The sequence below is a fragment of the Oryzias melastigma genome, linkage group LG9 (genome assembly GCF_002922805.2).
Source record: "Oryzias melastigma strain HK-1 linkage group LG9, ASM292280v2, whole genome shotgun sequence".
NCBI classification, from domain to species: Eukaryota; Metazoa; Chordata; class Actinopteri; order Beloniformes; family Adrianichthyidae; genus Oryzias; species Oryzias melastigma.
Genome location: NC_050520.1, coordinates 28,153,987 through 28,168,396, shown reverse-complemented (window position 1 = coordinate 28,168,396; position 14,410 = coordinate 28,153,987). Strand labels below are relative to the sequence as shown.

The window sequence follows — 14,410 nt, the reverse complement described above, 5'->3', positions numbered from 1 at the left end:
AAAGAAAGAAAGAAAAAAAGATTGGGAGGGAAGGGGGGGGACACAAGAAAAAAAAAGGCACGGCGCCCAGTCAGTCTTCACAACAAGGGTAGAAGAAGGAAAATATTCACCTGGCATTCTCTGTTTCTCCAGCTCATGCTGTGAGGGTTTTCTACGTGGGGACTCATTGGTGGTGGTAAGAGAGTTGCCTGTGACAATGTGCCAATCAGAATCCCCGAATGAGGCTGGCAATACATGATTGGTTGGTTGAATGATATCAACAGGCTGGTATCTAAAGACAAGAGAGAACCAAGAGTCATCCCAGCAGAAAACACACACAGGCCTGCCGTCTCATAGAATGTCAGCGCACAACTGGTACATTCATGACATTTTCTTTATTTATTTATTTATTAAAGAGCCGCCATATTTAATTTAAGTTTTTATTTCTGTGCCTTCACAAAAACGAAGGATCTAGTTGTTGAGATACGCCTGAAAATGTTGCCGTCCAGTTGTTAGCTGACATTTCCCACTGACTCATCCAAGGCCTTCTACAGTGACCTTCTGGAAGTTTCAACACTTGGGTAACAACAGTGAATTGATCTTGTCTTGCTCTACAGTGGCTTTACATAAGATTACAACTGACATCCATTATCCCTTTCCATGCCTTAATGCTGTAACGTGAGATTTACTTACCGAATTCCTCGAAACCATTTGGAACTACTGATGAGGTGATGCGAGTCATGTGTAACTGCTGCGCTAACTAGCTTGCATAACTACTAAGGTTCATCAATACAATCCAGAAATAAGAAAAAAAGAGACCTTAATGTAAGCTTCCTGTCTATTGGCTCAAAAATAACTGCACAAAGTGTATTTTGTGACTAGTGCATAATTTTACCTCCTAAACTATGCAAAGGCTCCATGGAAAACGGACTAAGGATATCTGTAGAGAATCCTGGAGGCAATCTCTTCGTCACAAGGTAAGGCCAAAACACAATGTGCTTCTGATTCATGAGAAAGGGACGTCATTTACACAGAAAGGGCCAATTCATGGGAAATCAGGTGACTCATCTCAGTGAATTTAGCAGCTAAAATGAACTAGAAGCATTAAAACAGATGATGAAGGATAATAATCTTGGATTTAAAGAATTTTGCACAACAGAGGGTACATTGAAATGTAATAAAACATTAATTTTTTTTGTCCAACTCCACAAATTGTATGAATCAAAGTAGGTAAAAGTGTGATTAACCCTTTAACACTGGCGCTTTAGTGCTTACATTCTTTCGACTATCGTAACTCTTCAACTCTTTGTAAAATTCCAGTTGATTATGAAACTAAAAAGAAGTAGCTTTGCACTGATATGCATCAGTTTACAGTAGTGAAGTTCTTATGAAACCAATCAGCTGACTCACGTTGATCAAGAGTTACGGTATGTCGAAGAGTTTGTGCTTTCAGGTGTCCCTGGCAACTTATCCAGTGTTAAAAAGATAATCATTTATTCTTTTTTTCACGTTTAAATGTATGTGTCAGCAAAAGAAATACATCCCATTTCCAAATGTAAACGCTGACTTGAACAAATTAAAATAATCAAAGGTCGATAGCATATCAGGGCAGCAAGTAATAAAGGAGGAACTTGCCCAAATGTAAAAACAGTTCTGTGCTTTAAAATCATAGCTCAGCATTATCTGTCACTAGGGAAACTAATTAATAAAGAATTAAACGTGACGGAGTTGACTGTATTTTCCGCACTAGAAGACACAGTAAGAAGCCTTAATTAAAAAAAAAATAAAAAAAATGAAAGTGTTGCCATATAATCCAGATCATTTTATATAGTATATGGAATGTTTTATAGTTGCAAACAAAGTCTGGTGTAACTGCGAATATGCTAACGTAGCTAACGCGTAGCATGTTTTTTCTACGTGTAACTTAGAATGTTGGAAGTTAGCGTAGTCACAGTAAGGTTTGTTTAACAGGTATCAAGGTTTTTTCTATGTGTTGGAAAAAAGGTTAGGAGTGTATTTTAAATGTGCTAACATGGCTAAAAAAAAGTGTAGTGTTTTACAAACATTCTTAACACTGATTGACTTATCTCTGACTCTTTTGTCTCGCTTAATGTGCCTTATAGTACCTTATATATGACATGAGTCCTAAAATAGACCATTTATTGATGGTGCCTACAGTGCAGAAATGGTAACCTAACAACAGATGCCTTTTGCTTATTATTACTAATTTAAAATAGCTAAAACTGATTCTCATCCTACAGTTACGGATGATCTGCATGGAAACGTCCTGGATGTCGATCCCTCCAAATAACGATGCACATCAGAAGTCTGCACTGGGGTGTTGAAGTCGCAGCTCACCTGGGTAAGGGGTGCCGGCGGGGTGTCCAGGCACCACTAAGCTATTTGTTGGTAAGGTCGGTGGTGGCGGCAGTGTTGCTGGGGTTGCAAACATGGCCGAATGGCGATGGGCCGGGCTCCGTAGGGAGGAATAGTGCGAGGTAGAGAGGTTGGGTATAGACAGAGGCAAGGCTGAAGCTGAGGAGGGGAGTCCACCGAGGTGGTGAGGGGACGGGGGCAGGTGTTTGGAGAAACCCACCGGACTGCTGCTGTGACTGTTCAGTTAACCGAAAACAAAGACATAAAACACAACAAGCTCTATTACAATATGATAGTTTAAGATGCACACTATAAATTCCCACATAACAGTTAGGTGTTTGTTTTATGATAGGATGCTTATAGTCACAATACAGTCATTCTATTCAGTTTATCCCGTGAGTTACATTTAATAAATAACCCACAAAAGGGGAAATCAGCAGGATTATAGATGTTTTCTTTCTTTCTTAACCTTTATTTAACCAGGGAGGGTCCCATTGAGATTTAAAACCTCTTTTTCAAGGGAGCCCTGGGTTTTAAGGCTGTAAAACTCCTCACTTTTCCCCTGTTTAAACTCTCAAAGTTCAAAACTTCGTAGAAAAGATTTATGTGGGTTTAAAAAAAACAACAAAACAAACAAAAAAAAGCATGAAAAATTAGTGAAACAGGAAGACCGCAAATGCTGAACCTCTACATAGTGAGGGAACGGGGAATTACAACAAATGCTACAATCTTTTTTTATCATTAATTAAAGATAAAACAGGTATTTAATTATTTGAACTAAAGGAAAAAATATATTTTAATGTCTTTTAATCAAAATTCAAATATTTAATTTTAATATGTCAGATATGCTGTTTGCAAAGAGGTGAGGTAGGAAACATGGACCACTCTGTGTTTTTCACACTGCGGTTCAATGAAAACAGTAAATCTGACAGCTGGTTATTTCAAGTTTGTGAGGTGGAAAATCAATATCCTCATGAGAACAGTCAGTGTCGTGTGGAAAATAGATTTGTCCGCTGGACGACATCGCATTCATTCTGGAATTTTTCGACAATATATATAAATATATATTTAAGGACTCCACCAGAGTAGCAGCAGCATCACTGCAGGAACAACTTGAGGCGACTTCCTTTGATGCTTGATTGACACTGATTTTCAAATAGAAAATTTCTTGGGACACAAGCCCAGTGTGTGTGATTTTTCCATGTGACGGATCTATTTTTTATGTTAATAATAAAAACTGAACCAAAAACAAACAAAGCCGCAGCAGCAACAGTACCTGATGTCGTGGAGGCTGCTGCACTGCAGCGGGTGATGAAGCTGATGGCCAATGACTGGCCGAGCGTGGTGGGGCGGGAACGGGAAAAGACTCCTCGGCTCCTGGTGCGCGAGTGGATGAGGAGGAGGGTGGGGCTGGGAATGGGAATGGGGCGGTGCCTTCAGCAGGGGTGGGGTGGGGAGAGGGGGTAGAGGCTTCAGTTCTTTCTTGACGCCAAGCGGAGGAGGGCTGGGGAGAAGGCGTGACCTGGGAGGCTCTGGCGGGGCCGACGCCGCCGCGGGCGCAGGGGAGCCCGTAGGTGCCGAGGCCGGGGTGGGGCTGGGCACGGGTGGTGCAAAGGGAACCTCAATGCTGCTCTGATCCTGGCTGCGCTGGAGCCCGGAAAATTTGGCTGAGCTGCAAGTCTTAGACTCGGGACTCTCATTCGTTGGCACACCTGCGAAGACAAAACACAAAACTTCATTAAAAAACGATAAAAGCATCTTTGAATAATCAAAAAACAAAGAGGCGATCAGCAATAATTCAACATAATTATAATAAGGGGTTCCTTTCCCTTCTTCCTGTTGTTGTTCTGGTGCAAAGTTCCTCTTGTTTTCTCTCCCTAGGTTCTATTAAGTGGTTAATCAGGTCATTTTCATGCTCAACTATAATCAGATGATCCAATTTCTTCTTGCAATCTAGTCAGTTTGAATAAATCACTGCTAATTAAAGTCAAATGTCGGTGCCCATTCAAGGCTTTGCTGAGCACACAATCTGGCATGAAATAATTATGTTTCAATTGTGCTGCGAGGAGAGATCGTGGCCTCTTATCCTCTGTCGCCACCTCCGCGTTCCATCCTTCCTTCCTGTTCTTTCTGCGAGGATGCGGGAGAGGCACAACAAAGCGCTGTGAAGTCGGCGGCCTCCATCTTTCGCATCGATCGCGGGTCTTTTCAACGAGCTGGTACAATCAGCGAGCGGCTTCTCATTCTTTGGCCAATCACTGTAATTATGAGCTGTTGTGGCAGCAAAATAAAAGTGGGCAAAAAAAGAAAAAAAAAAAGTTCCATCTTGATGCACTTCACTTGTAGAGAATTTTTCAAGTAAAAGACCTTTTTTTAGAGTCAAGTGAAAAGCCAAAACTGGGCACAAAAATGGAGGTTCCTGAATACTATCAAAGCTGCTTCTGCTGGTAGCATTTATGCGAAGAACATCAAATGAACCCCCAAAAAGAGAGAAATAAGGTATTTACACATTTATAGATAAAGGAGGAGAGAAGACGGCACTGACTTTCATATCTACAGCTAACATGTGTAGCGGCACTACAGTCAAAAGGCTCACTGGCGTTTCAATTAAAAAAAAAGCTCAAAAAGCTCACAGGCATTCTCGTTGGTAACAAGAAAAAAAAGCAGGGAGCCGCTATCAAGCCAGCAAGAACTCAACATGCAGCTCACAAATGGAATATCCAGTCCCCATTAACAGCCTGCTTAATCTTTCAGGGATTCTAACATCCATTAAAAGGCCAATCAAAATTCAGGAGGTTTTTTTTTCATTTGTTACGCTCGCTCTGTCTTATTCCATGGTCTTATGGGAGACCTGGGGGCTGGCTGAGGTGTCACATTTCTCAAATTAAATTTGGGGTCCAGCTGTATATGGAGCTCCTGGTTTATATAGGTCTGGGTTTCAGTTGTCAGGCTCCCACAAAAAAAAAAAAAAAGAAAAAAAAGGAAAAAAAAAGAAAGACAGGGAGACAGACACTGACACACAAGCAAATATCCACAGCAGAAATGTCGCCGGTGGGTGATGTTGCCATAGCAACCGCTTCCTGCAGACACAATGCAAGGCGAACGATTCTGGGTAAAAAAAAAAGAAAAAAAAAAGAAAAAAAGTCTAACAGCAACGAGATGGAAAGGAGAGTTTCTCATATTAATGCCGCTATGCCAGGGCCACAGCGAGTGCCAGGTTATCTTAATGATGATTCTAATGGGCTCTAATGGAGGCAGGGAGGTATCACGCTCATTAAAATCTCACTAAAAGCCAAGACGCGCAAACATATGAATACAAAAAAAAAGACAAAAAGATTTTATTTGCATATACGACTGAAACCCAAAGGGAGAAATCTGTGAGGGAAAGCTAATGTTATATCAAAAGCTCCTTTACTTCAGAACTGAGGCAACAGTGAAGTGAGCGTTGCCACCGTGCAAAGATTAAAACACATGAAAAATGTACTTTTAACAACCGTTCGAGCACAGGTAACAGTTAAAGTAAAATCACTTTGATAGATTACTGCTACAGAGTGCCTTTTTTATTTTAAAGTTGTTGTATTTTTTTCCCCCCAGCAGCTATTTTGAGTGCAGAACCACACGGAGCAATGATGACAGGAATGCCTTTGACAGATGCCACCTAAGGCCTGTATGTCGCAAAATCACAGCTCCTTCTCAACAGATAACATCCTTTTGCCTCAAACCCACAGAACTGTCAAGTTGAAGTTCAAGCATTTCAGTAGCTGCTAAACCCTGCATTGTTTTGCTCTTGTTTTCCTGTCAGGGCTTGGAATACCCTTTGCCTCCAATCACCTGCTGCAAAAAAAAAAAAAAACACAGAAAAAAGCACAGCAGGCAAGCCACAGGCGGTCATGTGAAGCAAATGCCACATGAGTGTGTGTGTACAAAAAAAAAAAGGTGAGGTGGGGGGGGTGGGGGTGGGGGTAAGTCCTTGAGCCCTCCAAGCAAACCTGAGCAGATGGTGCAAGTGAGTCAGGCTGGTTGGAGGGCAGCCCAGTGATGGGAGGTGGCTCCCCTCGCCCATTAGCTGGGTTAGTGCACTGGGGGGACGGGGACATTCCCGAGGGGGGTGTTGGCAGGTCTGCTCACCAGATGACATGTCATCCCAGTATTGATCTTTTTATAGTTGTTCCTGCGGCCCTGCTTACTCAGGGGAACTGAGTCTCGCCTTGGGCGCACGTGCCTTAGTTTGGAGCGATATGAGCCTGCAAATTGGGAGGGGCAGAAAGAGGAAGGACGGGAGGGAGGGGGAGTGTAGCTGAGGTAGCAGACGGAATACAAGCCGCTGGGATTTGCTGCTTATGACTGATGTGTCCGAGCGGGGAATCTGGGATGAACACAGTGTCGCTACACAGCTGTTCCCGCCTGCGATATCCTTCACATGTGACCCTGCTCGTCCCTGTGGAACATCTGGAGTGCTGGCACTGATACGGCCCTGTGTGGCCCCCACGACAGATGGTCCAGCGCGTGGACGTGGACCAGTCTGGAATTGCTCAGCACAGGTTTCGAGGAAAGCATGGGCCCCCACCATGACTAAGGTCCAATTTATACTTCATAGCGATTTGTAATCGCAAAGCCATCAGACAGAAATCGCTGCGAAATGTGACACGAGGCATCATTGTGATTGGAAATGGATGTCTGCAGTATAACTGCATGCATATCACACTATACTTATTTTAAGTGATTAGAAGACAGAGCAAATTGATCCAGGAAATTCCAGTTTCTATGTCCCAGGATTTCAAAGATAAGGCCACTATTACTGCATTCTAACTACGAGAGGAATTAGACATGATTTTATTCTGAGTCAGCTCCAAAAAAAACCAAGATATTTTCACTGCAAATCTCTAACAAGCAAAGTAAAACAGCCAGACAACAAAACAAACTGACAAAACCCACACCTAAACCCCAGTCCGCCCAGACAGGCAAAGGGAACGATATCCCACAATTCCTTGCGCTGCCAGATCTGACAGCACGCACAATCTGTCTGTTACCATCACTATAGAAATTAACTTCAAATCCCATCATACAGTGCATCAGCTGCCTTGTTGAACGTTAGTGCGGCCAGAATATAAATTGACAGAATATATTTTAGTTTATTTTTTATCTAAAATAATATCAAAGTAAAGAAATTTGGGTGTGTTTTTTTATATTTACTTCATTTCTAACTTGTATCATTTTGACTGAATATATTTTAATGGAGAGTAAAATATTGAAAGTTATTTAAGGTTTAAGTTGACTTATTCTGGATTTCTGTCAATTTTACTCATACTTATGTTAAAACGTTGTGTTTTTTTAAAGTTTAAAAATTTTAACAATTTCATTTTTTTTATTTGTTTAATATAGATTGATTCAATTTGATTAAAGACTTGCCTCAGACTGACCAATCTGGTTGGGTCGTAGTAATACAAATCCATTAACCAATTCATCTTTACACCCCTAATATTAACTTTAAAATGCAACTATAACTTCAACTAAATTCAATGTAGAAGGTGGTAAATCATTTCAAATGTAAGTACAGTTATGCAATTTGTTGAGGCTTTTAAAATACAAAAAACCTGATGTGTCACATACGTTGTCTTGTCCACACCATTAATTAACCACAAAAGTATTATATAAGTTTGCATATGAATAAAACAGCCTTTATTTGTGCATAAAAAACAAAATCTCAAAGATCCCTATATATCACCATAAATGAAAATCCTAAATACTGAAACGTTAAAAAAAGTCGCAACACCATCGTTGACAAGTATTACCTCTGCTCAGACGTTTGCTGTAGTTATCGCAGACACAAGCAACACTGGCCAACCGTAGTATGAACTGTATGATCGCTATGAACTATAAACCAGGCATTAGATAACTCTGCTTTACCCACATAAATATTCATATGTGATGTTTGGTTTGGGCCACCACATTTTGTGAATCAGTCGCTTCAAAGCTTTTATCCTTTCAAAGTATTTCATTTTAAACGCACACCTGCAAATATGGCCTCATAAATGAAACAAGGGCTTCCGCGAATCTTTGGCCTCAGACTGCAACCCTCTGTGAACTAAGGCTGCGCATGCAAATCGCTGTATGCCATAAACTATCTACTCTTGTTGACACTGGTGGCAGTGTCTCCAATGACCAGGGAAACTGAACCCGTATGCAAAAGCCTTTTAGAATAGATACGATCGCATGCAAATCGTCCACATGGCAAAGGTTTGTGAAAGGATAAAAGAACCTTAAGGTCACTGGATGCTCTCATTTAAAAGGCAAACACTGCGGCTGACTCCCTTCACGGCTTTGCCAAAGCATAAACAGTCAGGAAGCTGATCAAATGACATGAACAGACAGACATTTAAATCAAGCAGCATATCTGTCAGAGTTTGTGCAAGGTATGCGACGAGCCGCCTTGATCTGCATCCTGCTGGCTTGACAGCATATCTTCTTGACGGTTGAGCTCACAATGATTTGGGTTTGTAACTCTCCAGACAAGCAATCTGCTCAGAGCCAAGGCTTAACTCACGAGTGAGTGAATCTGGAAGATGGCTATAACAGATACTGGCAGGAAACCGCGGTCTTGCCAATCAACACTTCATCGCCGTAAGGTATTCACTTGTACAAAAAAAAGGGTGGGGGGAGGTTTGAAGGAAACGCTTTTGTGTGAGAGGAACAGAAGGGCTGAGCAGACTCAAATCTCTGCTCTAGTAATAATTTCATAGGAGAAATTTGAAACTTCTTTCCCTCACATGATTTAATCGGCTTCAAACTGGTAAAAAGTGGATTCAAGGCAAATCACTGAGATGTTTACTGGGAGGAAAACAGCTGACCAAGGTAGCAAATAGACAGAGACAGATGGCAATTATTTCACTTAGATGTGAGTTAATAGCAGGAGAATGAGGATTTGGGTTTTTTAGCGGTAACACCTCTCAGTTGAGACCCAACAAATTGAGAAGCTATATGTTTGTTTCAGAGAGTTGGCAGGCGAAGGCGAGGAAAGAATACTTTTTTTGTGTTTCAGATGGTCCAGATCCATCGTGGGGCACTTACACTCGTTTTCTAGAAGTCGGAACTTTAAAGTCTCACTCCAATCATCTTCTGTGATAATTAAAAAGTCTTCCCATTTGACTTTGAATTGTCATTTTTAGCCAATAATAATAATAATAAAGTCAGTTTGTAGGATATAGTTTCTGTAGAGTGGCAGTAGTTCATTAAAAATCCGCATTTGAGTTTTGGACAAGATTGTTTGTGAGGAGCAACCCGCACCCCTTCCCGTCAACCGTTATAATTGAGAACTTTCTGTTTACTTACAGCCCCTCAATACTCCACCTGAGCCACAACAATGGTGAGCAATATCAGAGCTATCAGTCCCAACTTGTCATGTATGGACGTATGGTTCTGGCCCCTCTTGCATCACTTTTTGACGTTTTGGGCGTCCCTAACTCGTCATTTTTTGACGTGTTGGCTTTTCCCATTAAACCAGGGGTCCCCAACCCCCAGGCCGTGAAACGGTACTGGTACGAGGGCCGGTTGGTACCGGGCCACAGGGAAAATATGTAGACACTAATCAGGAATGCTCAACCCTCGGGACATGGACTGGTACCATTCTGATACTGGGATGTGGACAGGACCGGTACCCTAACCCAGTACCAGCACCCTAACCCAGTACCAGTACCCTAACCCAGTATCGGTAACCTAATGTGGTGCTGGTTCCACATCCGTTACCACATCGGGGTGCAGACAGGACCGGTACCCTAACCCTAATCCGGTACCAGTACCCCAATCCAGTACTGGTAACCTAATCCGGTACTGGTTTTGTATCTGTTATCATGTCTGGTACACCGTCCCGTGGGTTGGGGACCTAATAGCCAGCACATTAGAAAACGACGAGTTGGGAACACCCAAAAACGTCAAAAAGTGATATATATGTACATAAGAAATGTGTTTTCCAAAAGGTAATTTAAATAAAGAAATACTAATTTTCTTACTTTATGCTTAAATCATTAGAAGAATCCACTAGATCAAGCTAAAAACCCCAAAAAACACAGTTTTCATTGGAGTGCGTCTTTAGCCTGCATGTCCCAGCGCCGTTCCCAAAGGGATAAACGAACATTAACCCCTGGCAAAACTCACACTTCCTTTTTTGCTCGCCGGGAATCCACACGGGCCCATCCCCATGCCGAGCGGCTTGCAGCAGAGCTCTGTGACATCCATCAGGCTCGGCTTCTTATGACCACAGCTGGGTCGTCTGAGGTCAGTGCCACTCAGTTCCGCTAAATAAAAGGGCGGACATCTTGAAACTTTCCACAGAAGAGCTCAAGTCTAATGGCTGTTCAGAGGCAGCCCACCCTGCCAGCCAGGAATTTGACCCCTTTCACTGCCACTGACCCTTCACCAGCTCCTGTGACCCCTCTTAGTCGGAGGCCGCTGAGGACAAACAGCTGACTTATAGGGGAAGGGAGGGGACGATCTGGGCTTTACGGATGAATTTTGTGCTGAAAAGAAGAAGAGGCTGCAGGAGTTATTTGTTCAGTGCTGCAAGCACTCGCCTTATTATTTCATTAATTAGCATGACACGCCTGCCTGATGGACTTGAACGCCGCAGCAGCAGCTGTCTCAATTGATTATAGCAGTGGACTTGGTGCTGCAATTATCGAGGTGACTGGAGACAACGCCTGCCACTTCTAATAAAGGACTTAACTGCTGCTTCCCACATCAGAGCGCAGCAGAGGGAGGACAGCGGCTGCCTCCCTGTGTCTCCCATACCTTTAAGACCTTTCCACCCCCCCCTCAACAGACCGCTGTAGAGCAGAGTGTGGGCTGCAGCTCTAGAGCAACATGTCAGCTTTACTTAAGCTTGGAGAAATGCCGGAACAGTATCACTTTGGTGCCCCGCAGGAAAGCATCCACTATTAGCCCACCAGCTGACTCACAATCCACTCCGAGTGGAAGGAGATGGGGCAGAAATGAAAAGGGCAGAACAAGACAGAATGTTAGATACAAAAGACGTTTTGTAGTTTCAAGTCCATGCAGAAATGGAGGGAGCGAGCGCTCAATGTAAGCAGAAGCACCACCTTTCCCTCATGTACGAACATGCAACAAACCCACATGTCAAGAAGAGGATGTAATATCACCTTTCAGTCGCATACTCATTACTTCTCAATGGGCTGAAAATGGTTGAGCGAAAATCTTTCAACGAATCTGAAGTGGCATGACAGTAGGCTAAAGAGCCGGCATGTTTTTCTTTTCCTCCTTCCTCATCTCTGTTTTGTTTTGTTTTTTAAACCAAAAGCAAAGTAACAATTAGAAGATGACAGTTGCTAACTATTCACCTTTCCTCGCCAACTGTTTTGACATCTGCAGCCAGTGCAGTTAAGTGCAATGAAAGGGGTAAGACAAACACCTAAAGCAGCGTATCACATTTCCTCAAGTGCTTTGCGGATTCTGAGGTTTCGCTGGTAGTCTGCAAGCTAAAGGGAGGCATTTCCTGAGTTCTTCACCTGCTTCACCAATCTCTAGAAGGACTTCCTGATGTGCAGAAAAAGAAGGTTTTAGCACAAAGCTTGTTGAGTGGTGGCAACCTTTTCAGTAACTACAATTCTTATTGACAGGCAAGGCGTCTTTAAGCACTTTTAGCTCATTGATGTTAGGTGGATCGAGTGTGACGTCATCCATAGAAAATGACTTCTAGCTCAAACCAAATGTGGTCAATTCAGTTGACATTATTTCAAAATGAAGATGCCAAGAAATGTTACCTCAAGGGATTTCCTGGTTAAACAAAAATGTTTTAATTAAACTGAAAAAAATAAAGTGTCAGAGCCAGACAATATTAATAAGGCTTTGGTCCCGTATCCCAAAATGCCTCGGCACAATTCTTATGTACAGTTAAAGCTTGAGTTTTGTGACATCCGATTGAAACTAAATGAGCAAAAAAATAATTTTTTCCAAAATATATAATATTATAAATAAGTGATTCTAGTTCTAGTAAGCCATTCACTTTCCCTCTTCCATTCATTAAATTGCAATAAGTGTTTTTGTACCATTAAGAATCTACTTTAATTATTCATACTGCTGAGCTAACTATAGAGAGCCTCTAAATGACCTCCAATACAAGTCGCTCTCACGGTAAGTTGGAGGCTGAGTATTTTTGGGGGGGGTATTTACAGATTACACCCCTCTGTGCATTGAAAGAACCACTTGGACTTCGGTTTCACACGTCAACAAGCCTCTAGGGGGCACACACTGGCCAGTATAGACCCAATGATGCAACCAATGCCACTTCTATAGGAGGTTTATGGTGCAGAGCTGCTTCTCAGCTTACAGACAGACACCCAGCAGCTGCTAAAGACTAGAGTGGAGCTGCTATTTTCTACACTCATGGCCACATGCCAAAAAAACTGTGTTCTTACGTGTTCTTTCATAAACCAAACCTTCCTATGGCTGAGTTTTCTTTTGTCTTGTGGGGAAGGGCTGAAAAAAACAACATGAGGGTGATGACACACTTAAAGGAACTTGAAATAGCTCTAATTTGAAACCCAGTTAGACAACCGCACAAACATTTTCACAAAAGCGTTTTCTTCTCGCTCCAAACCACAAAGCCTATCACCGGCACAGAAAGCGAGTCGGTTGGTGGGTGTATCGAATTTGCAAACATATGCCGTCCTTCCTCGCACCTCATTCATCATTCCCGCTTGGAGTGAATGACGGAGATAGAGTGACACAAACGCCAGAGAGGGGTCACTTAATAAGGAGCAGAGGGTCAGTTGAAGATCTGTGTAAACTAAACTAATGGACATGAGGCCCGGATCTTGACCTTTCTGGCGGCTGTTAACCAAAACCCACCATCATCTGCTCCTATGTGCGCAAAAAGCACAAAAGCAAACCAACGCACAAAGAATAGAAAAGCTCCTTTAAGCCGCGGCGTACAACACGCATTAGCAACAGCTTGGGCTGCTATGAGCTGCTGTATTTAATTAAGGCGTTCGAAATGCGGCGGGAGAACAATTGATTTGTGTGAAATGCAAAGGCTGCATGCCAGTTTGGAGAAATGTGTGAATATGAGTAAGTGTGTGACGAGAGGGAGGGTGAAATTGGACTCCGAGCGCAAGCCAACTTCCCTGCAAGATGAAACAGATGACAAACAGGTAAAAAGATGGGAAAAAAAATGGAAAAAATGTCCAAAAAATGTCTAACGGGACTTGCTGTCCAAACAAAACAAAAGCTAAACACCAAAATGGAACAAAACAAACACTCAACATGACTCACACTGACAAGAACAGTACTGTAGTAGTTAGAGGCATCAAAAAACTAAACGCAATACAAACAAACTACTAGGTTTGCTTGACTAGGTCATGAATTAGAGTTGAAATAGAAGCTCAAACCCCCATAAAATTTTCCTGAAAGCCTCCCCTCTGCCTTCAGCATCCAGTGCTTAGATTATTGTGAGCAGCTAAAAGGTAAGTGGCGGGAGAGGCACAGTCGAGAGTGGGTTTTAAGGACCATAAAGTATCAAGACCCAGATGGCTCATCCTCCTTGAAAAACATGTCCACTTCACCTCGGCTCCAAAGGCACCTGGTGCTGGGATTAGGTCAGAGCCGCTGCGCCTAGCATGCACACTTTGTACGCGGTGCGCTGCGGCCAATGAGACGCCTCGGGCACTTGAGCGTTTTTTCTTGGACATAGCGGCTGATGAGTAAATACCTGTGTCCTTTGTGACGGCAATAGCTACCCATTGATTTTCTTTCATAGAAACACAAGCTATTTGTCTGTGTCACTCCAACAGATGGGGTCTTTTAAAAGTAAATACGGGCTCTCAAAATTTTGCTGAAAATATGACAATCCTGCTAAAGTAAACAGCACACATCACCCTAGAAAACTCACATTTTTAGAGAATAGTATCTAATATACATTAGATATATATATATATATATACATATATATATGTATTTATATATAATATATATAAACATATATGTAGTATACATATACACACACACACACACACACCCACACACACACCCCCTCACACACACATAT

General features: G+C 42.3%; 1 protein-coding gene across 13 annotated transcripts in view; it reads right to left on the bottom strand.

The window, feature by feature from the left end:
- Positions 1-14,410, bottom strand: part of fbrsl1 (fibrosin-like 1) — a 407,550-nt gene that overhangs the window by 18,055 nt on the left and 375,085 nt on the right. For 12 of the 13 annotated variants that reach the window (XM_024274771.2, XM_036213672.1, XM_036213674.1 and 9 more), the window contains 2 exons: positions 3,632-4,067; positions 2,338-2,591 (listed from right to left, as the gene is read on the bottom strand). In XM_024274771.2, the coding sequence (XP_024130539.1) occupies positions 2,338-2,591; positions 3,632-4,067 (690 nt within the window). Of the gene's footprint in view, positions 1-110; positions 272-2,337; positions 2,592-3,631; positions 4,068-14,410 lie in introns of all 13 variants that reach the window. The other variant, XM_024274774.2, reaches the window with a different exon arrangement.